The 26,902-nt window shown below is 38.4% G+C and overlaps 1 protein-coding gene across 2 annotated transcripts; it reads left to right on the top strand.

Moving 5' to 3' along the window:
* Positions 1-25,825, top strand: sqor.S (sulfide quinone oxidoreductase S homeolog). 2 transcript variants are annotated; one of them, XM_018254094.2, is made up of 10 exons: positions 1-198; positions 12,138-12,390; positions 13,270-13,440; positions 14,660-14,713; positions 17,500-17,694; positions 18,374-18,583; positions 19,950-20,133; positions 23,271-23,338; positions 23,648-23,826; positions 24,983-25,825. In XM_018254094.2, exons 2-10 carry the CDS (start codon positions 12,157-12,159, stop codon positions 25,038-25,040), a joined length of 1,353 nt encoding a protein of 450 aa, XP_018109583.1. In that variant the 5' UTR covers positions 1-198; positions 12,138-12,156; the 3' UTR covers positions 25,041-25,825.
* Positions 25,826-26,902: the final 1,077 nt, after the last annotated feature.

The following is a 26,902-nucleotide window of genomic DNA, read 5'->3' as shown; positions in this document are numbered from 1 at the left end:
GCGATTTTGTTATAATTCTCACCCCACCCTGTTTATTTCTCAATTGCAAGACTTTGCTCCGCCCCTTGACCGGGCGACCAATAGAGTGGTGAAATGTGAGAGGGTTATGACTGGGAACCGGCCTGTACTCTTGCCAAGGGACATACAAATGCTGCTGCTTTCGTGTTTCTGTGTGGAAGCGCTTCGGACCCGCCCAAGGTAAGACTTCTTACATCCGGGAACGATTTGCTAGCCTGCACGTTACTGATATGCACGGCGGGATATGCTGCTCAGATTATGTGCCTCATAAATGCACAATAGAAATTCATGGGGTCAGAGTGGCGCATTCTTACACAAAGTTGTCTGTGCAGTCAGTGCAGAGGGATTATGTGCGAAACAGATTATTATTATTATTATAGGGTGTTGCTTTTATTCTTCCTGTTTTGTTCGGTGTGACATGTTGTTATATGAGCGGCCGGTGGTATACGTGATCTGAAATGGCTCACTCTACTAATCCTAGTCGTGCCAGTGCGTTTTATAGATACGCTGTAAACAAAGTCATTTCCTGGTATCATGGTGGCGTTTTTCTTTCTGGTGCCAATTCTTCATGCACTATTGTTTAGGCGTATATATCTTTAAGTGAAAGTTTTTGTGCTTGAGGCTCACTGGTGGCTTTGGACCTGCCATTCAAATCACATTCTCACACTCATAAGAAGAAAGCTCTATCTACATTAAATACACCACAATGCAGCTGCAGACATAGGCACCCACAGGCATTGTGCACCCACAGGTTTTGTACCCACAAGTGTAGTGCACTCACAGGAATAATGTACCTACAGGCGTAGTGCACTCACAGGCAGGACCGCCATCAGAAATCGCAGGGCCCCATACGACAAAATTTCCTGGGCCCCCTGGGCTGCACCCACCGCAAGCCCCAACCACAATTCCGCGCCCCCACCACAGTAAAAAAACAAAAAAAATATTAGTGGCTAGGGTCCCCACATGTTAATAAAAATAAAAAGATATTCGTGGTCAGGGCCCCCCATAAAAAAACATTTGTGGCCAGGGCTCCCCCATTAAAAAATATTGGTGGCTAGGACCCCACATGAGAAAAAAAAAAATTGGTGGCCAGGCCCCCCCTCCCACATTTGAGAAAATTGGTAGCCAGGGCCCCTTAAACGTCCATGCCTTCCCGAAGTCAGCAGCTCTCAGAAAGATGGGGGGCCCGGCTAATCAAGTAAGTGTGGCGTGGCCGGGCCCCCCTTACCCTCGGGGCCCCCTACAACTCTCCCCCCTGTCCCCACCTGATGGCTGCCCTGCTCACAGGCACAGGGCACCCATAAGCAGGCATTGTGCACCCGCAGTCATAGGGCAGCCACAGGGTGCCTATGAGCAGATGAGACTTTCTGGATAGATCATCGCATTTTAGTGGTCTGCCAAAAGGACCCCTGAGCTGAAATACTGTACATGCCCAGAAAGTCAGGCTTTAATGTCAATGCTAATTTTTAATTAATTTTAATGTCAATGCTACTGGTCAAAAAGCCTGCCCAAATTTGGCTTCAGAGTCTTTCTAGTAATTTTCTGGGTTGCTTCAGGTGGTACAATCATTTCATTCAACTTTATTCATATGCAGTCCGTTGTATGCCAGTAGCACAGTCCACATTATCCACATGAATATTATCAGGTCAGTTACATTTAAGAAATATTATGCAGAAAAAAAAAAACATTTCAAGGAAACTAGTTGTAAAGAACAAATGTGCATTAGCTATTTAGAAAGTGATATACATATCGGGAAAAGAACATTTTTTAGCAATATGATCATTAAAAATGTATATACCATCTGACTATATTTGCTTGCTAAATCAAAGCAATCTTCCATTATACGTGCTGTATAGATAAGGCCTATATTGCCGTTTGTATTAGTTAAAAAAAGGGCAAGTAATTCTTTATGGACAGATTACGTTACACTTAAAAAACTCACTACTCATTAGAAAAATAAAGTACCTGCACATGTAAACTAATTTTGCAGTGATAGCACTAGTTTGGTGTAGGATTTGTGATACTATTCTTATTATGGGCAGTGAAATTATTCTCTTTCTCCTAATTAAGAATTGCATATATGTGAATGCCAAGTATTATAGCCGATGTTGTAATACTTATGAACACTCTGATTGAATCATGCTGGCTGCAACATGCTCATATTGTAAGCCATCTTCCTGTGCAGCACGGTTGCTTATTCTGAGTTACTACATTGCTGTTAGAGGGGAACACATTGGAAATTAGGTGATACTCTTGTTATTTATACTAGCATATTGAGTTGATCAGCTAACATAGAGCCTTCGTTGAAGAGACAAATGACCTTTTTCAACAATGATTTGGGAACTTGGGGCACACACTGGTGTCTGTGGGGCCAGGCCTGCTCACTCATGTTTACAGCTTGTCATAGATCCAGGATTTTTTGAAAAAGCATACCAGATTTCCAGATTTTGTGGAGGCATACCTGCTTCTTTCTAGATGTAAACCCACGTCACTTTCCTTTTGTTTCTCACTTTTATGAGAACCTTCTGTTACACTATTAGGGTTCTTTTATACAGTGTTCACACTAGCAAACTTTGTCCTCATTAGCTGGAAGCAGTCTGGCCCCTAATGAAACATTATTGTGCTGTTTCTAAAGAAAAATGAGTAAAAAGTTATCTTTGCTGATCTTGGCCAATTAACACACCTGTATTGTCTCCACCCTAACCATATTTGCTATATTTGTTATTAACTCCTCAATAAAATTTTGCCTTCAAGTTGTAAATATGAAGCAAGAATTCATTTTAAAAGGAAAATACAAGAAAGACATCACCAAGTCTGAGCAAGTATGTAACTGTTAAAGTAGGAGAAAGCTGTGCTTGAATGATAGGGTGTATGTATCCTTTTCTGTGACGTTACCTGCATGCCCCAGGGTACATGGCAGTTCCTTAAGTCTCAGGAACAAATATACAGCCAACAGTACCTGTAGGACTGTAGTTTAAACAGTGCTGTGTTTGTTGATTATTAAAAATAAATCTCTAATTTTTAATTATACCTTAATGCAGAATTTCTCTTATTTTCAATGATATGCAATATTAGTCCTCTGACCCTGGGACAGCATTGCGCTTAATTTTGGGGTTTTTTTCATTGTCATTTACAATCTCTAGTGAAATAGCATGTTAAGGCCCCCATACATAGGCTGATAAAAGTTTCCGACAGACCGAGCTGGCAGCTTATTGGCCCGTGTGTGGGGCCATCCGACGGGCTTACGTTATCAATATCTGGGCAGATCTCGATAAAAAATCCCGTCGGATCGCGGCCGCATCTCTGCGTGTATGCGGTCTGCTATCCGACCACCAGTTCTCCTGCATTATGATCCAATCGCTGGGCTCTAGGGTCCACAATCGGATCAGCCCGATATCGCCCACTTCAATGTGTGCATATCGGGCAGAGATCCGCTCGTTTTTCGCCAAACTAGCAGATCTCTACGTCTATGGCCACCTTTAGGTATTTTACTAGATTACTCGTTAAATGGATTGTTTGAGAAATTTGTAATAGTAAAAAGTTCAAGTTGAAAATGTGAGTTACCCCAGTGTTCTAGAGAAAATAATTACAGATGTTCCCAATTTTATAGTGTTCTGTATCTGACCCCTTGCCCCCTGGAACAGTGTCTGCCTGCATGAAATGTAAGGATTCAGTTCACTGAATAATGCTTTGCAGCTAATATGCTCTTTACTGTTTGTTCTTTACTGTCCTGTTTAGTGAGTTAAGTATGTTGTGGTGGGGTGTCCCTCTTGATTTTGTATTTTTGATTTTGATTTTCCCTATATTACAGTTAAGTTATATAAAGTGCGTATTTACAGGTTGTAGCACTGGGTACATACAAAATCTAAAGTGCTTGGGACGTGGACTTTTCCAGATAAGGGTTTTTTTTCCATAATTTGGATCACCATAGCTAAAGTCTATTAAAAAAAACATTTAAACCTTAAACGATTGTTTTTCCATCAGTGTGGATTTATGGCATCTTAGTTATTATCATTATTAACACTTATTTCTAGAGTGTCAACATATTGCGCAGCAGTTAGGATCAAACACAAGCTGCTGCTTTCTTATTACAGATGAAAAGGAAATTTTAGAAATGTTAGAATTATTTGCTAAAATAGACTCTATGGATAATGGCTTTCCCGTAATTCAGAGCTTTCTGGATATCTGGGCCTATTTTAAATCTCAGTAAGGACCTGAGTAGCAGCTTACCAAGTCTAGCAGGTATTGTTAAACTGATAAAGTAGCCCTTTAATCTGAGTACACTTATGAAAATGAACTGAAACACATAGGTCCTTTGTGCGAGAGGTTATGCATCCCCAATAGTTACTTGGAGTAAAAACTAAAGAAAACCAGAAGAAAAAAATCCTTCCAGATGGTGAAATGTCAATTTTTTTCCTCCTTAATGCGACCTTCATAAAACTCAATATGGCAGACCAAGGTAGAATTGTTGTTTAAACAAGTTCCTTGAAAATAAACTGCAGAGAAGCAGGTCCCTCCCTCCAAGTCTCTTTGCTCTAATTTTGGCTACGTGCCTAAGCAAGAACATTCAGTACTTTGGGTGTTTGAGGAAAAGTGTCTAGTCATTGTGAGCCTGCCCAAATTCCTCCGTGCCTGCAAACTTGTTCTGGCTACTAGGATGCATTCGTTGTAGCCTATTGAGCTTTTAATGGTTCTGCTCTTTGCATGGATTAATAGTATTTACTTGGGTTTTGCCTTACCCAAACAGCAGTGTATTTACAAGGAGTAATATAAGAAAAAGCTTTCAGTTACAAGGAGATCTGCATTAATGCTTCATCCACATACCCATAATGTAACAATGCAGAGAACTGCCCAAGCTTTTATACATAACTTGTGATTTTGCAACAATCTCAACTTTGTTTTCATCCTGTCCTCTTTGTATCCTGTGTCACTTACTGTGTAACACAGTGACAGTTGATAGTAGTGTAACTGCCAAGTTTCGATTGTATCTGCCAGCTGGGTGACTTCACATTCATTCACAGCTATAAAGCTGAATGTCACATGGATGAGTAGACTCGCCACAAGAGATACTGCAAGGCTCTACATAAAGGGGTATTCTTCATAGATTGTGTTTTTTTACTTGGGTGCGTAGGCGTTGTTGTACTACAACTCTCAGATGCTTTAATTCATTATGTATTAAAGGATATATATAGGAGTTGTAGTGCAGCAGCATCTGTGGGCCCACATTTGAGAACAAATACTATAGATCAGGGCTGTTCAAGTGGAGACCTGCAGGATAGATATGGACTAGCAGTAGATTTATATGGCCTACAGGAGGCTGAAGATCTTCATGGACATTTGTGTAAGTACTGCCCACAGATGAAACACTACAGGTTTTGTCTTTTTGTCTTTTGAATTCATTTGAGTTTTTAAAAACTCCCATAAATTCGACCAATGGAAATTAATTAAAAAAACCGAATTTCTTAAACTCAGATGAATGGAATTTACCTGTAAACTCGAATCAAATTTGTTTCGAATTGAAAAAACTCAATTCGAGTTTTTTCTCTGAAAAAAACTCGAATGTCAGGAAGGCTGCAAACAGCTCAAAATTGATCCCTGGACCTATCCCATTGACATAAATAGCAATTGGGCAGGTTTTAGGTGGCGAATAGTCAAATTCAAGTTCTTAAAGGGCCAGATTATGATAAATCTCGAAAATCTAATTCTAATTTTTTAAAGGACTCAAATCTAATTTGAATAACTTCCAGTCTAATTTGACAGTTTTGACCATTAAAAAATTTGAAAATTCGAATTTCAAATTCGATCCTTGATAAAATTGCTCCTGAGTGTTCCCTCATCTACATGTTGTATAGAAAGAATTTTATTGAAGGACAGGTCAGAAACAAATTGTGCACAGCATGAAATTAGAAAGGATCAGTGAATGTAATTTTACGCTCAGCTATAAATGTTTATGCCACCCACATGACTAGTTTATTGGTGTGAACGTGCAGAGAATCTTTGCATGCACCAGTGTCATAAGGTAATCCAGGAACATAAGGACTGTCTTTCCCTGTACTAGAGAAAACAGACAAATGCCTGAGGACAAAAAAAAGAAAAAAAGTGCATAGAGGTAGTGAAATAGCAAGGTTAAAAATTGTTCTAAACATTCATTAAGGTGAAATAAATATTTTAAGAGAATTATTTAAAGATAACTACAGCCAGACGTGTAGCTCAGATGCTGACATGTTATACATCATAGAAATCCAGTAAAGGTTAATTATAATCTAGTACAATATTGTGTAATGGAATTGGGGGCATGGTGAGATGTGGGCTCACTGACATAACTGCCATTTACAGCACTAGTGCCAGAGGTCAGCGCAGGCATGTAGAGGTCACATACATTTCTTCATGCAGTTGAAATGTTCTCTTATTTAAAAACTGACAATAGGAACATCAAATTTTTTTGTTATTTATTCTGGAATTTACTGTGGGCATGGGCAGGGATAAAACGTTTTTGGGATGGTTGTGCCAAATGAGTAAAACAATTATATCGTAATATAAGCACTTGGGTCTAAGGTGGCCAAATACAGCCAGATCCACCTGTTTAGAAAGGTCACCAAAAATGCAAATTGTAACGTACTCGTCAATCAGGAGCCCTAAGAGGCAGCGGTACACTCAGACAAGGGAAGTCCCGGATTTGGTGTTCACCGGAACGCTTTAGGGGCCCCGGGCTTTCTGCTGCGGAACCAAGGAGGAATTGGTGCGTTAGGTAGAAAACAAGTCCGAAATGAGGTACCGGCAAGAATCAGTTCAAAAACGTAGTCAATCAGGCAAAAGGGTCAAGGCAGGTGGCAGAAATCAAGGTAAAAAAACAGGCGGGAGTCAAAAACCAGATTTATCCGATAGAATATCATGCTTTAGCAGGGTCTGTGATCAGAAGCTAGCTGGGCACTGACAAAATGGAGAATTCCCCTTTTAAAGGGAATTTTGTGCCAAAATAGCAATTTCGCGCAGGATGATGCCATGACGTTCGGTGTCGACCACCCCATTGAGCCGACGCCAGAGTCAATTCCCCTGTGACGTCAGAGCCGAGAAGCCGGGAGGTAAGAAGACCCGAGGATCTCCCGGCACATCTTACACAAATGTAGTCCCATGTATGGCCACCTTTACACTAGCCTCCTTCAACCTAACTTTTTACCAAGTGCAACTTAAACTCTTATGCCGTGAGTTGATTCCAGCATAAGTCAGCAATTTGCTGACACACAACAGGGTTGTGTTCAGTAGGAAAAAATGTTCTTTAGCTGTATTTGACAAATTGCCCTGTCCAACATTTCCCTTAAACGAGTCTGCAATTCATTTGCTAGTCTTTGGACCTTTCATTGGTCAGGTTAAATCAGGAGTGCCCATTCTTTACTAATGTGAGGTCTACTTTTAATGATGTTGTCCTATTATGAGCTACATCCATAAAAGCATTAACATTCTGTTTCATGGAAAATATTACTTAAATATTATATTGATTTATGAGAGAATATATATTTAACAAACAACTATGTAACCATAACATAATAAATATCTGAATGAAAAGCATGAAATAGGAGGGTGATTTAGACAATCTGTTTGTTGGCAGTGTCTTGAGGTCTACTGATCACCAGCTAAAGGTTTACTGGTAGATCCCAATCTACCATTAGGGCACCCCTGGGTTAAATTGTGTTGTCCTTAAAGGAACAGCAACACCAAAAAATTAAAGTGTTTTAAATGAATGACGATGTAATGTACTGTTGCCCTGCACTGGTAAAACTGGTGTGTGTGCTTCAGAAACACTACTATCGTTTATATGAACAAGCTGCTGTGTAGCCATTGGGACAGCCATTCAAGCACAGTACACACAATAGATAACAGTTAACTTCTAAAGAATCCCATTGTATACTACAGACCTTATCTGTTATCTGTGTATGTGTATCCTGTGCCTTTTCTCTTTTTTCAGCTTTGAATGGCTGCCCCCATGGCTGCACAGAAGCTTGTTTATATAAACTATAGTAGAGTTTTTGAAGTAAACAGGTCAGTTTTAACAATGCAGCATAATGGTACATTATATTTTCATTACTTTGGTGTTACTGTTCTTTTAAGGACCACTTCATGTGGTTTGTCCTTACAGTCTTCTCCTAATTGGTCTGCATAGGGACCTATTGTGATTTGATTGTTGACCTGAAGACCATATGATCTGATCAGTCCACTTTGGCCAATGGCAAAATGGGGCAAAGGTCTAGTTTGCCAACCTCACCAATACTTTCATTCAATTTGCTGAAAATGGGCCTAAACATGTACAAATTAGGTGAAAATCTATCAAATTGCTCTACCATATCAGTGAGGTTATGTCTTAAAGGAGAAAGAAAGTAATTTACACTTGGGGGTGCAAAAGTTATGCACCCCCACATGGTTGTATTTACTTACCTGACACCCCAGGCCGATGTTCTTATCAGCAGAAAACTGCACAGGCCTGGGGTTCTTCCTGCGAGCACCATGGAGTGATCCTCTTCCTCACTTTTTCACTCGATTTTCCTGGGGCTAAATTATATAGCCGGCTTTTTTTCGTTAAATGAGAAGGAAACCCTTTTGGCGCAACTTTTGGCACCCCCAACTATAAAAACACTTTCCTTCTCCTTTTATTGCAAGTGCTTCATTGCTTCCTTGTTCCACATCAAACAGTTTGAGCAGTTACTCATGAAGAAGAGCAGGGGACTCTAGGCAACCAGTGTGCAGGCCAACGCAGAAGCTAAAAAAGTGGATGTGCATATGTTATTTATGTGCCAGAGTTATGAGTTAGACCAGGTGTTTTTAAAGGTAATATATTATTTTAGAGAAACCAGTATGACAAACAGGATTCAGTAACATGGTTGCAGGGATAATTGATGCTTAGTTTACTGAAATGGGGGTTCCTTGACCTTAACTTAGCCAGACCTTAAAAATAATTTAGCTAATTATAAGGTTGAAGATTCATTAATGGCATATTCGTCTTTTTGACAAAATACTGAATTTTACTAAACTCATCTGAAATACAACCTACAATAAATTTGAAATGCATATATTTTTGTCATCCTCATGCAAAGTACGGATTACGGTACCGTACATCTGTTGAGTTGATGAGAATAGATATGTGCAGAATCTGTCCTAGGTTACACACACACACATTGTAAAGAATTACATAAAATAGATTCACAGTATCAAATTCCCTCAGATAAATAATGTGTGGATACATTATAGTTTACTGATGCCATAGGGCTGCTGTAATACCCTGGTACAACATAACATACAGTATGTATGACACACGTGGTATTGCTCTGCTTATGAGCAATTTGTTTAGCAAGAATGAGCTCTGCTGTGCCAAGAACCACACCTTCAGTAAATCACTACCAGATAACCAGTGTATTGCTTTATGTTCCCAGAAATTAAGAGATATTTAATGAAGAAAATTCCCTTCCCCATCTTTTGTTTTATACATTTTAGCAGAGTGTGGTTGGTTTTATTGATTTATAAAGTACAAGAAAATATATGTATAGCCGTAAGAACTCTGATAACCAACAGAGGTCGCTAGAGATCTATTGTATATAATGCATGTGTTCGATCCATTTTGAAAGCCTATGATTAAGGGAAGGAGTTCCCGAAACACGTAAGGCCTATGTATCTTTGCAGTACTCAACAATAAAAACCTGTTTTTTACCGGAGTGCCGTACTCCTGTTTGTGTAGTTAATGAAGAAAGCTCTGGCAGCTGTGAGCTCTTTATTAGATTTGTTCTTACTGAAATGCTCAACATTTTATCAGATACCGGGTATCTCTCTGATTATTACGTTTCTCATATCTTTATGGTCAAAAGAAATAGGTGGCTTTGTTTGTCCCAAGATTCCATTCTGTGTGCAGCCTTCTTTTATCTGTTTACAGTTATTTTTTTTCAAGATTTTATTTTGCATTCTATTATAAAAATACAGTGGAGGAGCAGCCCACATTAATAGAAGGAAAGAACGGGAGAGGCTATTGCGCCATCAGCTAGGTATTCCATCCTAGTATCTAGTACTCAAATCATTTACCTCCAGCCACATTCCCCAAATAGCCTCAAATTTAGCAGAGCATCCACAGGCTAGACAATTTTCTGTTTAGGAGTCATTTATGAGCTTTTCCTCAAAGTTTCAGAGGGTCTTAGCGGTAAAGCTCCCATAATACCCAGAAGGCATAGGTTAGGTGATATTACATTGGGAAGTGCTAAGGCCATTTCAGCATAGTTCAGTACCTCACCAGAATGATTGTATCATTGAGCATTCCCAGAAGACATGAAAGAAGGTGTCCACAACACTGAGGCACTTGGGCCACTGGTCAGAGAACCCAGGAGATATTTTAGCCTGTCTTTGCAGGGTTAGATATACTCTATTAAGAAATGTGGTCTGTATCTATCTCTAGTGGACATAGTTAGTTAAGGTTCTAAAGCTAGGGCATCTTTTCACATTTCCTCCTCTAGTTCTGTTAAACAGTATCCCCACACCATTTGTTTTGAACATTGTTCAATTTAGTGGTGGTCGACTGCATTAGTATAGTATACATACAGGTTAAGACTTTTGCTAGGTTTGGTCAGCAAAGGTATAGCTTCAGAGTAGTTTCAGTAACTAGTGGTCTAAGAGGGAATTGTGACCGATAGGCATATTTCAGCTGCAGGTATCTGAACAACATATTAGCTGGAGTTTATTTAACACCAATAGAAATGGGACTGTTGAACATGTTGGAATATGAGATCAGTTGATGTTGTAGTCTCATCATGGTATCATATAAAAGACATTCCCTTCAAGGGATTTTAAATTGCCAAAAAGTGAAAGACATATTGGGGAAATGATATTGGATCATGTACATTTTGAAACATCTCACTGATGTATTGTAATTTTGGATTAGGACACAAGGTGTCAGTGCTCATTTTGAAGATTCAAGGTTATCATGTAGTGCTGTAGTACACCATGGAGCTAGTGACCTTTGTTTCTTGGAAGGGTATCCTTTCTTATAAATCCACTTCTGTTAAAATGTACCTGCACTGTTGTAGAGCATACACAGAAAATTAGTGTAGAAGGACCTCAAAGTTATCACTGGATCTTGGACTTTTCCTTTCAGACTCAGCTTAGACAACTGGATGTAACAAAAGTGAACAAAACCTGCAGCTCCTCTCATTTCAGCATATAACAAAGCCCCAGCCAGTGTGTTGTGTTTTATGGGGCTTTACATAATATTTTCTTATTAACTGCCCCCAAAACTACAGGTATTTGCTGATAAAAATATACTACTTTCTATCAACAAGGCCGCATTTGCATTTCCTAGTTTAACTGGCCCTTTAGTGAAGTTGATACGTGGTTCATAGTTTGGTACATGGTTCAATTGATCTGCTCTTAATGCTGGATATGATGGTAGAAACATCTGCTCTAATGATGGGGCCTGGTGCTGCAGTTTCATTAGGCTTATTGTTAATTTGGTTCTGTTCACATTTAGAACCTGTTTAATCTACAGTTGTGTGACATCCGTGTAAGCCCATTCTGTCCTATTCACAGATGGTGGTTTTCATACTATAATTTCTTCTCCTCTACAATTTAGTTAGGGACAGTGGATGTTGGCCATTTATTAAACTGATCATTCAGCAGTTTAACAAGCTAATGTAGAGGGCCAGAGATGTGCATTTGGCAACTGCAAATTTAATATAAATATAAATAAATCTTGTTGGGTCCCATGTGAAAAAAAGAGAAAAGTTGTTTCTGAGAGAGATAGAAGAGAGAGCAAGACTGGTAAGAATTCCCCTGTGATCCAGTTAATTGTTTATGACACATAGCATTATCAGTGAATTAGTTGGCCTGTTATCCTGTGAGATTCTGGGCCTGAGTGCAGCTGTACAAAGTTCTACTCATGGATCCAGATGACATCACTGAAGTGAATTGAAGTTAATTATTTAATCACTGGGTGGTGTTCTGTGTGACAGAAGTACTGGGCAATGCAGAGAAAGCTGAAATTATGTATTCATTTTTATGTTAAATAAAAATACTCTCCTGGAGGTTGGCTTGGAAACTTATCACTGTGGGGCAATTATTTCCCTTCTAATTATTTCTTTATTTTATTTTAGATAACCACATTCGCAGAAGATGGCAACCCTGGGAGTCATGTCTCCAGGCCTCCATGTCCATCAGTGCACACAGTTACTGAGGGCAGCAATTCAGAGTGGAAGCTGTAGGACCCTGCACATGAGCCCAAGATCAGCAGCAAAGGAATACTATGATGTGGTTGTAGTTGGAGGTGGTGCCGGGGGAATCACCATGAGTGCTCGTATGAAGAGGAAAGTAGGAGCCGGAAAAGTTGCAGTCATAGAGCCAAGCGAGGTAACACATGGTATATTATTCTAATTGAAACCAGAAATATATATAGTAGTATGTGAACACAACTGTTCTTTATATGATATTTTCATCCCCAATAATCCATTGTTTCTATTTTATGTTATGCACTTCTTATAAGTCCTTTGCAGTTGTAGCAACGTTTTATCAACATTTTATAGTTCTGTAACTATAGGGCACAGCACTGGTGGGTGCAAGACAGCCCTGAAGTTACCATTTGCCATACAGTAGACAGGAAGGACAGGGCTCCTATCATGCTTGTCTGAATGTGGCACTAGTTAGGGGACAGGAACAGCCCGCCCAAGTGTATATAACTGGCAAACAGGGGCAGCATTGTCTTCATATGGAAATGACAGATCCTTGTGTTCAGGTATGTAGCCTGTGGGTGCCCACTGTGAGCTCTATTACACATTCTAATGTCTAATTCTAATATTTAAGGATGAATAGTTTGCAAGAATAATTCATGGCATGTAAATTCCTGTGGTTAAATTCTTTTAGTGTTTTACATTGTATTAGTAGGCCTGGCTAACTGATACCTTCAATAAAACGTACTGAGTGACATTTGATCTAGAGCTGGGGTCCGCAACCTTTTTGTTCCGTGAGCCACATTCAAATATAAAAAGAGTTGGAGAGCAATGCAAGCATGAAAAAGGTCCCTGGTGGTGTCAAATAAGGGCTGTTATTGGCTATTTGGTAGCCCCTATGTGGACTAGCAGTCTACAGGAGACTCTGTTTGGCAGTACACCTGGTTTTATGCTTGCCTTCAAACTTGGAATTCAAAAATAAGTAGAGCCACTGGTTGGGGATCACTGCTCTAGAGGAAGAACAGAGAGTTTAATCAGATATCAATCCCTTTCTTCACATTAGACACATTATTACCAGCCAATGTGGACCCTTGTTGGTGGTGGTGCTAAGAAACTAGCAAGCTCAGCACGTCCTACATCTAGTGTTATTCCATCTGGTGTCAAATGGATTAAATCAGAAGTAAAAGGCTTCGACCCCGAAAAGAACTGCATCCGGATAGATGATGATAAAGAGGTAATTTTTTTATTTGCAGTTATTCTACAGTTAGGATAAAGATTATTATTAACATGTATTTATAGAGCACCAACACATTGCACAACGCTATACATGTCACACTATGTCTCCATGTGGAATCCCTCCACTAATCACATTTGAACTGAAAAAGCCATTCAGATGAGGAGCTTTCTCCTCTACAGCCGAAGTAGAATTTAGGGTGACTGAAGACTTTTCAGCTGTTCATAATTTGGTCCCTGTGTTTCAAGCACTATCCCATAGTGCCAATGTCTGTATAGTACTATTAACATTGCTATAACACAAGCTATGTTTTCATATTTGCACAGTATATCTCAGAGTGGTATATATTTCTCATAAACAGAGCAGTGTTTTAAGGAAAGACTGAACTTCCTAGCAGGATTAAGTCATGCCAGTACTGATGGGGCAGTAAATCAAAAAAGTGACTTAAATAATAAAAAGTAAAAGTAACAATAAAATTGTAACGTCACAGTGCAATCGTTTCTTGGCTGCTGGGGTCAGTGACCCCTATTCGACAACTAGAAATAGGCAGAAGAGAAATGCAAATTGTTGAAAAACTATAATTATATGTTAAAAATACAAAATGGAGACCAGATGAAAAGGTGCTAAGAATAGAACATTCTATAACATACTAAAAGTGAACTTAAAGGTGAACTACCCTTCTAATGCTGTATTCTAGTTTATAATCATTTGGATGCTGTGAGCAGACAATTTGACTTCTCTTAAAGGGGTGGTTCACCTTTAAGTAAACTTTTAGTATGTTATAGAATGGCCCATTCTAAGTAGTTTTTCAATTGGTCTTCATTATTTATTTTTTATCATTTTAGAATTATTTGCATTGTTCTTGTGAACTGACCCCATCTAAAAAACAAATGATTTGTAAGGCTACACATTTATTGTTATTGCTACTTTTTCTTACTCATCTTTCAATTCAGGTACTCTCCTATTTATATTCCAGTCTCTTATTCAAGTCAAAGGGTAGTTTGGCCCCTAGCAACCAGATTTCTAAAATTGCAAACTGGAGAGCTGCTGAATAAAAAGCTAAATAACTAAAAAAAACTGCAAAAAATAAAAACCAATTGCAAATTATCTCAGAATATCACTTTTAAAATCACATCCTATTTAAAGTTAACTCAAAGGCGAACAACCCATTTAATACGGTAAATACATCCTAATTTACTTTTGTTTTATTTTTTTGCAGATAAGCTACAAATATTTGATTATTGCACTTGGACTGAAATTACAGTATGAAAAGGTAAGAGTATTCATTTTTGTTAAGCAAACAACAAGTAATATTCTAATCATACCTGGACTTTTTTGAGCCATAGTCGATGCATGTAAAATCCAGAAAGTCCTGTTGTAAGGATAGTGTGTACTCAGAGGGCTCTATTATTATTATTTACAGAAACACTGAGCCAGCTAACAAAAAAACTATGTAAAATATAAAGAGAGAGAAAACAAGGACAAAGCAAGGAGATTTCAGAACTACACAAATATAAATGTGTAATACCAGTATTACTCAGGACCCAGGATCTTCTGTATTACGGATCTCCATACCTTAAATATACTGTACTTAAAAAACACGTAAACATGAAATAAATCCAATAGGTTGATTTTGAAAATCATTTTTAAAAATTTGGATCATTTGATTATAATGGGGTCTATGAGAGGAGGCCTTTCTGTAAGTCGGAGCTTTCTGGATGACGGGTGTCCAGATAAAGGATCCAATATTTATACATATATTTGGAGCTCATTTACCTTTAAATTAAGTATAGAAATAAATATGTCAATGAACTAAAGCTTTGAAAAAAATAAAAAGGAACTGAATTAGCCTGCTAGATATAAGCAGGGTGTAGTCCAAAATCTTTTGCAATTTTTTTCTGCTTTGTGCTCTTAATGGTTGTGTAGGTATGCAAATTTAATTTATTTGCATTAAAGATAATGTAGGAGAGGTATAGGGGGCAGGTAGCACTACCTGGTGTATAGAGCCCTTTAATTTAGCAAAGGGGATTCAGGACCTATGTATGGTAAGATATTAATTATATACTCATACAGATCCCATACTGATCTGATACTGATACAGTGTCATGTGACATGATCTTTGTCTGCTAATGCAGAAGTGTTAATAAAGTTATGTTTTCTTGAAGCAAGAGAAGCATGGTGTCTGTGTGCAGTTTCTCCTCTGTGTAAAAGAAAGCTGCAGGCTCATGTGAGATTGAGCTACAGGTTATCCCATCTCTTAAGCAGAACATCGACAATCCTATAATACATGTGCGGGTAATGTAATTAAAGTCGCAAAGAGCAAAACAATTCGCACCAATAAGAATAAAAATCCACATCTCGCAATGCAATATTGTTCCTTAAACTGTTATTGCATTGCGAATTTTAATTGCGCGCTCTTAAGAAGTGCTTGAAGGTGTCTTAATCTTTTGGAGCAAACTTAACGACTTTTTCATAAAGAAGTTTTATTACATTTATTGCTCATTGGCACAAACTATAACATTTTCAAACGGTCTTCCACTGTTGGAAGTGGTCGCTAAACAGTTTCCCGGATTCGCAAAAAGCTATATTATATTCTCGCAAAGGCATAACTTTTCGCATCGCGAATAGTTTTTGCGTTAGCGACTTTTATTACATTCCCCCCGTGGTGTAAAATAGAGTTATAAATAGTTTTTGGAAACCGAAGCAAAATATTGCTTCTTTAAAACTGCCAACAGATCAGTGTATGGGGCCCTCCAACTGGCTTCCTTGATCAATATCTGCCCTGAAAATTGGCCAGATGACCGGCCAAATTTAGAAATCTTGTTTTTGGGTTCATTGATGCGGCCCTTGATTCTACTGTCTGTATTTTCAGTGTTGTGTAAAACGCTAATATCTCCTTTTTATGGTGGGCATATCGGGGAGAAATCTGCTTGTTTGGCGAGGTTGCTGAATGAACAGATCTCAGCATGTATGGCCACCTTTATTCAGTGGACCTAGCTGCCACAGCCTGCATTCCCCTTCTAGATTGTTTTTAGGTGGTTATAATAGAAATGCAATTGGCAATGATAAGAGCAAGTAATTACACTGATCATTTGACTCATAATATTTCTAACAGACAAATTGGAAAGGAAATAAGGAATTTATAGTGGTCACTAAACATGGTTGTGAGTGCAGTGCTTTCTATGTTAAGGCACTAGATGGGTCTGTTGCTGTTTTGTAAGATAAGCCACTCCCAGAGAAAACATGTAGATATGCAGAGTCATGGGTCTGTGTCACCTTACTTCACTTTCTATATAAGGGAAAGCAAACAGTTCCATCACTAGTATTTGTATAGTGTCTTATGAAAGGTAGATCATTGTGGTATGCTGTTTTTATCTTATTTACATACTTTAATTTGAAAACTGCCTGTAGCCCTTTACAGACTTAACAGTTTAACATATACAGACAAATATTTAACCAGCACAGAAGCACAATTACAATCATACTGTATATTGTTAGGAAGCAAGAGGGGGGGGCTGGCTTGTGAGAGCTTACAATCAAAGAAATCTTTACTTATCTGTTGCACAAAATATCTGTAATGGAAGTAACTCTTGTGGCTGCCCCAAAACTGTTACTCGAGTAACTGTTTTGGGGCAACTCGAGTAACTGTTAGGATAAATTATATAATACACAAAAGCCATAAATATCTTGTAAATTATATCCTTATAAACGGAGAGTTCTGATGTCATCAGGTATAAACGGTGAGTTCTGATGTCATTTGTGTCACACGACTCACTGAAATGTGTGTATTATAATAAATAAAGTACCCCCAGTTGCAAAATATGAGGATATTAGAAGTCACCTCGGAGTTCCATGACCTGTATAAAAACACTCGGCCTTCTGCCTCATGTTTTTATATGGTCATGAAACTCCTCGGTAACTTATAATATCCTTATATTTTACAAAACGGGGTACTTTATTCACTATATATTACACAATATAAGTCATTTGCAAGGCAGTTATCAGGCTTAGGGGGCTCCTTGTGTCCTGCTCTTACATGTGTTTTTTCTTGTTCCCCAGATTAAAGGTTTGCCAGAAGGCTTTAACTATCCCAAAATTGGCTCCAACTACTCTGTAAAAACTGTTGAAAAGACATGGAAAGCACTGCAAGATTTTAAGAAGGGGAATGCCATATTTACATTTCCAAACACTCCAGTGAAATGTGCCGGTGCTCCTCAGAAAATCATGTACCTATCAGAGGAGTATCTTCGAAATGTAAGTTCTGCTCATGTGGTGCCAGTGTGTCTTGCATGTGACTGCATCTACGTGGCTGTTACAAATGATAAAATGATTGGCATCAAGCCAATGTAAAAAAGAAAAAATAATATAGGCAGGCCGGTATTTATTTCCAGGAAAGGTGGCAACCCTAACTACATCCCATACAAACACTGTCTATTAGAAATGTATGTAAACATTAAATAGCCCCAATAGGCTGGTTTTGTATCCACTAAGGATTAGTTATATCTTAGTTTGGCTCAAATTCAAAGTACAGGTATGGTATCTGTTATGCAGAATGCCCAGGACCTGGGGTTTTCTGGATAATGGATCTTTCTGTAATTTGAATCTTCATACCTTAAGTCTACTAGAAAATCATGTAAACAGTAAATAAACCCAATAGGCTGGTTTTGCTTCCAACAAGGATTAATTATATCTTAGTTTGGATCAAGTACAAGGTACTGTTTCATTATTACAAAAAAAAATGGAAATATTTTTCTAAAATCTGGATTATTTGGATAAAATTGAGTCTACGGGACATGACCTTTCTGTAAACTTGGCGCTTTCTGGATAACGGGTTTCCATATAACAGATCCCATACCTGTACATGCTAAAGGAATTGTTCATCTTCCGGTCAGTTTGCACATATTTTCAAGTAAAAATATGATCTTCTTCTTAGACGGGAAAACGAGCCAGTGCCAATTTCATCTTCAACACTTCGTTGGGGGCTATCTTTACGGTTAAGAAGTACGCAGATGCTCTCCTGGAGATCATCAAAGAGAGAAATATCCAAGTAAACTACAAGCACAGCCTTATAGAAGTGCGGCCAGACATACAGGAAGCTGTGTTTGAGAACTTAGACAACCCGGGTGAAACCAAAGTATTTCAGGTTTGAAAAATTCTTCTGAGTGTGCATAACCTATTGTATGGTATAAGCTTTCCAAAGCTACCAATTCATTTGTAAAAAACAAACTTTGTATGATTATTAGTGCATGTATGTTGTCCTGGCAATTCCGACCAAGATCCATGTTCAGTCATTTGGGGATCAGGCACATTTATTCAGCCAAACCATCAGCGAATCAGGAAAGTGAAGAGAGATCATTCTAAAAAGACAGCACACGATGCTTCTCCGTTTATAAATAATGGCTTTTTTTTTTTTTTTTAAAACTTCAGTTTTATTTGCAATAATTGAAAGAGAGAAATGGTCATGCAATGACATATACAACATTATAGTATTATGGTACCTCTCAGGAATCAGATATCACAATTCGAAATGTACATTTGCTGATAAAACCAATATCAAACAGGTAAACATGTCAGCTATCGGTAAAAGTATAAAAAAATGGAAGAAGCACAATATGTTAGTGTAACCTCAAGAAATAATGGCATTTTTTTATCCAGTTTAGTGCAACAAGCTTTTCCTGAGAAATGTTGGCGTGTGGCAGCAGATCCTTGACAGCCACTGCAATAGATCCATTATCTCTTTTTTTTCTAAATTATAGGGGAATAGGTTCTCTATTTCTCTGTATTAATACACATAAGTGGCTGGTTCTGCTAAGTATATGCTAATGGAAATCTCAGTCATCATGCCCCCATGATCCTGGGCTGCTGCTTCTTAAAAGATATGAACAGAATAGGGGTACCATGGTAAGGGATGAAGAAGGTTGTTGTCAATTAGACTGAGGCATCTTGGGTAGATTTTGCTATACACTAGAAGATGTACTGACCAAAAACATTCAGCCCATTTGTCATCCTGTCTAATCAATAACAGGCTGTGCCCATGCCAGGGAAAGCATACAAACTGCTTGCGGATATTACCTAGCAGCCCAGCACTGACAGACAGCAATGTTACCTACTGTACCACCATACTGTCCTTTAATGGGCCCAACCTTGGACAGCCACGCTCTGTTGAATGGAAAACAAATTGCAGCATTTTAAATATATATTTTCAAATGGAATTCAAAAAAGAACGGGAACACTTCAAATGCTAAAAATATGAATGTGTGAATAACTGATATTCTTTGATACATTTTATTTCTGGCATGTCTTGCAAACTAATGACTGGCCCTTATATTGTGTTTATCATGATATCAGATGTTAAAAAGCATATGGGTAACATCTGTCTTTCATTGGCTTTCCATTAAATAGTAGCAAACATAGCACAGGGCTTCTGTACTGACACGGTCCTGTATATTCTTGTGTCTTCACTTGACTCCCTTCTTCACTGTCTGATTGGATTCTTTTTATACATACAGTATGAAATGCTCCATGTAACCCCACCCATGGGACCACCTGATGTGCTGGTGAACAGCCCCGTGTCAGATGCAGCCGGCTGGGTGGATGTAAGCAAGGACACTCTGCAGCACAAAAAGTATCCAAATATTTTTGGCATAGGGGACTGTACAAACCTTCCGACATCAAAAACTGCAGCTGCAATAGGTACAAAATAAATCACGTATAATATCCTTGAGTGAAAGTGAAATAACTGAGATACAGGGTATTACTTTATTCTATTGGAACTCCAACTTTAAAATGAGCTGGCAATGGCATCTTTCAATTCATGGGGATTCTGTCCAGTTCCCTTATAATCATTTTAGATGAAGTAGGAATGGAGTAGACACCTGCCTCCTCTGGATATCAGTTTTGCCCCTTGCATGTGACGGCAGAATTAGCAACTGTTACCCACCTCAGTTAGATCAACTGCACTGTGCCTTTAACTTCAGACCTTTCCCTTTAAAAGGGTTCTTTATCCAAAAACTGTACAGTAATAGAAAATGGAACTTCTAATACACATTAAACAGGTTTCAAAATGATATTTAAGTGCAATTGCTATGAAAATCAGTATATAATCTGTATACATTCTCTGCACTCCTGGCTTTGACTCCTGAAATGATGTAAGACAGCTGATTGAAACTGATCTGGAGAAGAACTGACTGTGAGACCCAGTGAACAGATATAGACGTACACTGCCTTTTACAACAATTACATTTACAAATAATATTAAAACTAATGAACGTATATTGGGAAACAAACGTTTGGGGTGAAAAAAACATGCAGGCAGATAGAGTTTCTTACAAGGGGCATGTCCGTAAAAGACCAGAAAAGAATCCAATCCTATATGATAAAATATGTCCCCTATGGTAGTACAGTTGTCATTGTGACCTGTTTATTTCAATATACAGAAATGGACAATTTCAGAATTGAGCAATTTTATACGCGGCTCTATAGCTATTGCTGAAGTACAGTTCCCGTCACTGGCCTGTGGCTGTTAAAGGTAACTGTACATGTCTGTATTTCAACAGCTGCAGACTTCAAAGGCTTTAGATTCAACATCCCTGGATTAGCTAAATAGTCATTTAATATGCCGTGGACAATTAATGTAGACTTCTATTATAACCAGTATATGAAGCCAAGATGAGTTTATCCTTTATTAAGTCTCACAGATGGACGTGTCATTCCTGGTACAGACTCATTGCCATGTACTGAATGTTTGGGTGGCCAGGCTTATCTTGTGACTGCATATTGACATCCTATGATTGATAAGATGTTCAGCTTTGCTGCTGTCACACTGGTTTCCATCTGTACATTTTGTACAGCTTTATGTTTTAGGGAACTTTTGGTTGCATAAGTCCATTGTAGACCAAACCTGTGACCCAAAATCAAAGAGAAGACCGCTAAGCAACAATAGTGCATACTTGATGTTTTGATAGACTGAGATCTCGGTATTGGGTGCAGGTCCGGACTGAGAATTAAAATAGGCCCTGGCATTTCAGGTACATAGAGGCCCAAACAGCCCTCACCAGCCCACTAAATACTGACCTTATAGCAGCCCCTCTGGCATTTGCCAGAACTTTCAGATTGCCAGTCCGGGCCTGATTGGGTGGGGTGCAGTACAGGTCACACAAGGACATTTAGCAGTGGCTTCTTAAAGGAATTGTTCAGTGTAACAATAAAAGCTGTGTAAATAGATAGACTGTGCAAAATTAAAAATGTTTCAAATATAGTTAGTTAGCCAAAAATGTAATGTATAAAGGCTGGAGTGACTGGATGTCTAATATAACAGAACACTACTTCCTGCTTTTCAGCTCTCTTGACTTCCACTGATTGGTTGCCGGGCAGTAGTGACTTAAGGGGGGCACATGGGTCATACCTGTTGCTTTTGAATCTGAGCTGAATGCAAAGGATCAATTGCAAACTCACTGAACAATTATGTCCCATGTGACTCCCCTTAAAGTCACTGATTAACTCAGAGCTAGAGCTGCAAAGCAGGAAGTAGTGTTATGGCTATTATGTTAGACATCCAGTCACTCCAGGCTTTAGAGATTGTATTAGAAACATTTTTTATTTTGCACTGCCTATCTATTTACCCTGTTTTAATTTCTACATGGAATTGCTCCTCAATCATGAACTGTATCTCAATCATTTCTCACCAGGCTTAAAGGAACAGCTCTGTTGGAATATGGGCACCTGTATTATATTTTCATTTGTCAGTTATATTTTTTATATACAATTTAGCCATGTGATACAAAGTAGCATTACTATATTATAACTGATGACTTCACTAAGCAGGAATTTTAAAGCTTTTCTGTATTATACATATAGATATATGTTACATTCTATTTTTGCTATATAGCAAGACAAGGTAAGCTTCGGTGTTCCAGCTCCACTCTCCCATCCTGGGGGTTTCAGTTCCATGACAGGAGGCCCATGGTGTTTTTGCTGTTGCATTAGAGGTTTAAGTAATAGAGTTCAGTGGTTGTATTTTCTCAGCCTTAGCTAAATGTCTCTTCCATTCTTAAGAGAAAAACTCAGAGAATCTCATTTATTCTCAGGAAGTGGTATATAGTCAAGAGCTACAAATAAAATGTAATATATATTCTAGGTACTTAGTGAAGTCATCAGTTATAATCAAAACGTTACCGGTATATATAAAAGTGGGATTTCCAAATAATGCTTGTGCCTACTGCCACCACACAACTCTACCTATAGTATAGTATAGTATAGTGGCAGTCAGGATAAGAGCACCTGCCACTTTAAAGGAGAACTAAAGCTTAACCAAAGAAGTAGGCTAGAAATGTTGTACATTATGTTTTGTGCTTCTGTACCAGCCCAAGGCAACTGCACGCCTTTAGCAGTAAAGATCTGTGTCTCCAAAAATGCCCCAGTAGCACCCCATCTTCTTTGTGCTTGATAATTAGCAACAACCCCTAAGCTTAGCTTCTCAACAGCTGCTCAGAGCCCACTGAGCATGTGAGTGTCGCAGACACTTTCCAAGATGGTGACCCCCTGTGACAAGTTTGACGTCCTGGATCATTGCTGCTATTGACAAGCTGAAACTTTAGGCTGGTGTATTAAGTTAAGTATATGAAATATGGCATTTTTAGACATATTAATTTTCATTCAGATGAAAGAAGAGGTGACTATGAACGGTTTGTTCCTCTCCCAATGAGCTACAGAATGTCACAATGCCAAAATGCTCAAAATCACCATGTGTGCCAATGTCCTCTAAACCAAGTAGGGCTGATGTGCTTTACAGTTGATGCATATTAATTCTGTTTTTTTTTTACTGTTGCCAGCGGCCCAATCAGCAGTGCTCAATAAAACCATTTCACTTGTGATGAATAATCAGAGTTCATCAGCAAAGGTAACTGTGCTTTGTCTATTTAGAAATACATGTGTATTATGTACAATATTCCCACCTGAATTTTTCATGAGTGCTGCAAATTAATGAATGTCGTCATACACATGGAATTTTAGTGTTATGTCCGTATAGCTATCAGGGGGGGCAGCCAGGACTTCTTTAAGGGCCCATTTGAAAGGTGGGACTTCTCATCAAAGGTATGAGATGTTAATCAGTTGTTTTGGGTTAGTAGATCTGGTGGCAAACTGTGCATCGGTTATTACATCCCCCTAGTTAAATTCTTATCAATTATTATGAGCTTTTTATCTGCAGTATGATGGCTACACTTCATGTCCATTGGTAACTGGATACCGCAAAGTCATTTTGGCAGAGTTTGACTACAGCCTGCAACCATTAGAGACCTTCCCCATTGACCAGGGAAAGGAGAGGAGAACAATGTATCACATGAAGGCAGATATGATGCCTTTCCTTTACTGGCAGTTACTTCTCAGGTAGGCCTGGTACTCATTATTGTGTGAGAAAACTTGTCTTTTGGTACTCATTGTGTGAGAAAACTTGTCTTTTTTGCATGTTGCCATCTTAAGTCTCTAGCTGCATTAATCATGGTTTGGGTGCTTCTATTACTGTAGAAGGATGCCAGACTGCAGCTATGTTTCCATAAAAGGACAAAGAAGGGGTGAATTTCTTTGGGGGTGGGGGTGTTTATAAGGCACACCTCAATTGTGATAATTACTTACTACAGACTGTGGGAGAACACTACACTCTGGTTAAAAGTGTACTATCCAAGGATGCTATTTGAGCTGCCAGGGCAATTCTGAACCCCCAGTATTTACCGTTCCTGCACCGCAGGGGGTCCATGGCCTAGAAAATGGAAATTCAACTCTTAAAAGGTTCTTAATTGCATTAGAGTAATATCATTTTTGGGGTGCATTAAATTGGGTATAATAAAAGAAAGGCCAGGTTTGTGGCAATATGGTGAGCAGCATAAACAGGTTTCAGTAGAAACTTCATTTTACGTTTCCCTGGCGTTAACACTTTTTTAGGTCCCATACAGGTAAATTTCATGTGTAACTGGAGTTTATACCTCTTAAATGTGACCCTGGAAAACATAATTGAGGTTCTACTGTAGCTGTGTAGCCAAACATTCTTAATGGAGAGGAGGAGAAAACATAGCAGGTGTATCTAGGCGTTTGAACATTGGAGATTTATGAAGCTCTGGCAATGTACTGTACACTTGTGTCATTATCATTCAGAACTCACTGTCATTTGCACAGTCAATGTGACTGGATGGTAATGTGCCACTGCCTATTAATAGAGGGTCCTAGAGAGCGGGGGGGGGAAGGATTTAGAGCAAGTTTTGTGTCCTTGTTAGTTGTACTTTTATATTGCAAGCTTATAAGAACAAATAAAGAATTATAAATAGTAATCTTCCATACTTTATATATACTTTCATTTGCAGGTTGAGAATCAGTCTAGCCTCCAGGCCAAAATTTTATAAATGAAGTGCCTGGTTTGAACTCATTGGGAGCCATATCATAGGAGGGGGATGGGGTTACTTTTCCATAGCAACAGCACCCCTAGTGGTCATCAATGAACTGTCCTGTCTCTGCTGTGTATTTATTTATTTATTTGCTTTTTTTTCCCCAGGGGATACTGGGGAGGACCTGCTCCATACAGAAAACTGTTGCACCTTGGAATGAAGTAACTGCAGTAAAGTGCATCCATTCCTAATCTGTAGCACAATGCTTGATTTCCTAATGTTATCATGCCATATCTCTCAACCTTTTAATAAAACATGCCTTTGGCTCTGTTTTAACATAGTAATGGAAGAGACAAACATCCATCGAGTTTTATCCTTTTTTTCACACAATTTTGGTTTTACTCAATTCAGGGGCAGACAAAACAAATGATAAAAAAATCAAATGATATCCCAGTTTCCCTCAAAAGGGGTAAAAATGGCCACTAGGCCAGTCCTCGATTCAGCATGAATTTATTTAGGATCGGTATCTTTATAAACTCACCATTTTCTTTTAAAGCAACAAGTTCATATGATTTTGTCCAATGAAAATACAAGACTGCTTGCTGCTACTTCGCTGGTATGCCCAATTCACTATATGGCCAGTGTTTTAGTTTGAAATCACAGAATTTTAGGATTAGGGTAAACAACTAAAAAATTCCATGCATTTGTTTCATAAAATTCTATTTTATTGGTGATAATTTTGTATTTTTGGAACAAAACTCAGTATCTTATTGTTTTATACAGTAGATCAATAAAGATCTGGAGACTGTGGTGAGAAACCAAATTTTTGTTGTTAATGTTATTTTTTCTAATGTACACACTGCTTTGTAGTTCTCACTGCCACACACATATTTGGGAAAAGTTGTCAGCAAGTAAAAGTCTTTCGATTACTAGTATATTTTTGTACTTGTATGTATTTTAATCTTGCTTTAAAAAATGGCTGGGAGACAATGTAGACATTCAGAAAGGGAGTAGATAGCGAAGAAGCACGCACTCCATGGGCCAGTCGATATGATAAAAAGTCTTTATTCAGAAAAACAGCTAAAACAATGAAACCTAGGCTAGGTTTCATTGTTTTAGCTGTTTTTCTGAACAAAGACTTTTTATCATATCGATTTACCGTTAACTTTATTTTATATTTTGGGGACTGAGCCGAAAATTTTCTTTGTATATAATTCAGAAAGGGAACCTAAAAAAAAAACAAACAATCTACTATGGAACCTGATTAAAGTGGTTGCACATTATTACTAGATTTCTGAATGTGTATTTTGGCTCCCAATAACTTTCTAATGTAATCATTATTATACAACTACTGTCCACAATAAAGAACCTGTCCACTACAAAGGGGGTTAAAGGAACATGGATCAGTATCTGAAAGCACAACCGAATTATGTGGCCATTATCTTCAGTTGCAATGGTCATTTCTGCCACAGAAAGCGGTTGCTTGGACTAGGCAAGACCCCCATGTGCAAGCCCTGTCTCACTATATTTTGCCTCTATAGGTTTACAGTACATTCTTTGTAATACAAGAAGTCACCCCCATGCAGTGCCCAATAATAGTATAAATTCAATTGAATCTGAACCCATCAGGATGTTCTTTAAACTAAGAGCATGCTTCAAAACAAGAGTAAACAGAAAGGGGGTTATTTAAGAAAAGCCTAATTTATTTAATTATTTTCTGAAATATACTCCAACCCAATCCGCATGGGTTATTTCCCCATATTTAACAATACATTTTCCCAAAAAACTCCAGTCCAGGATAAAACTCGAACAAATAGAATCAGATTTTTACCCGAAAACCATGAAATCTTTGGATTGTTGCACGAAACCCAGCGCAGATCAGGATATATTCAGGACTTCTCCCACTTACCCAACCATGGCAGGTTTGAGATGCTGGATTTTTCGGATTCAGACTTTTTCCATCCTCGGGGTATAATAAATCATGAAAAATTCTAGTTTTTTCCCCCCCACTATAATGGAATTTTTTTGAAGTTTTTGGCATTCGGACAAATAAATAACCCCCAAAAACGTTGCCATTGATACCCTCA

This window comes from Xenopus laevis, chromosome 3S (genome assembly GCF_017654675.1).
Source record: "Xenopus laevis strain J_2021 chromosome 3S, Xenopus_laevis_v10.1, whole genome shotgun sequence".
Lineage (NCBI taxonomy): Eukaryota > Metazoa > Chordata > Amphibia > Anura > Pipidae > Xenopus > Xenopus laevis.
The sequence above is the reverse complement of the archived record's forward strand: the minus strand, read 5'-3'. Positions and strand labels throughout refer to the sequence as shown.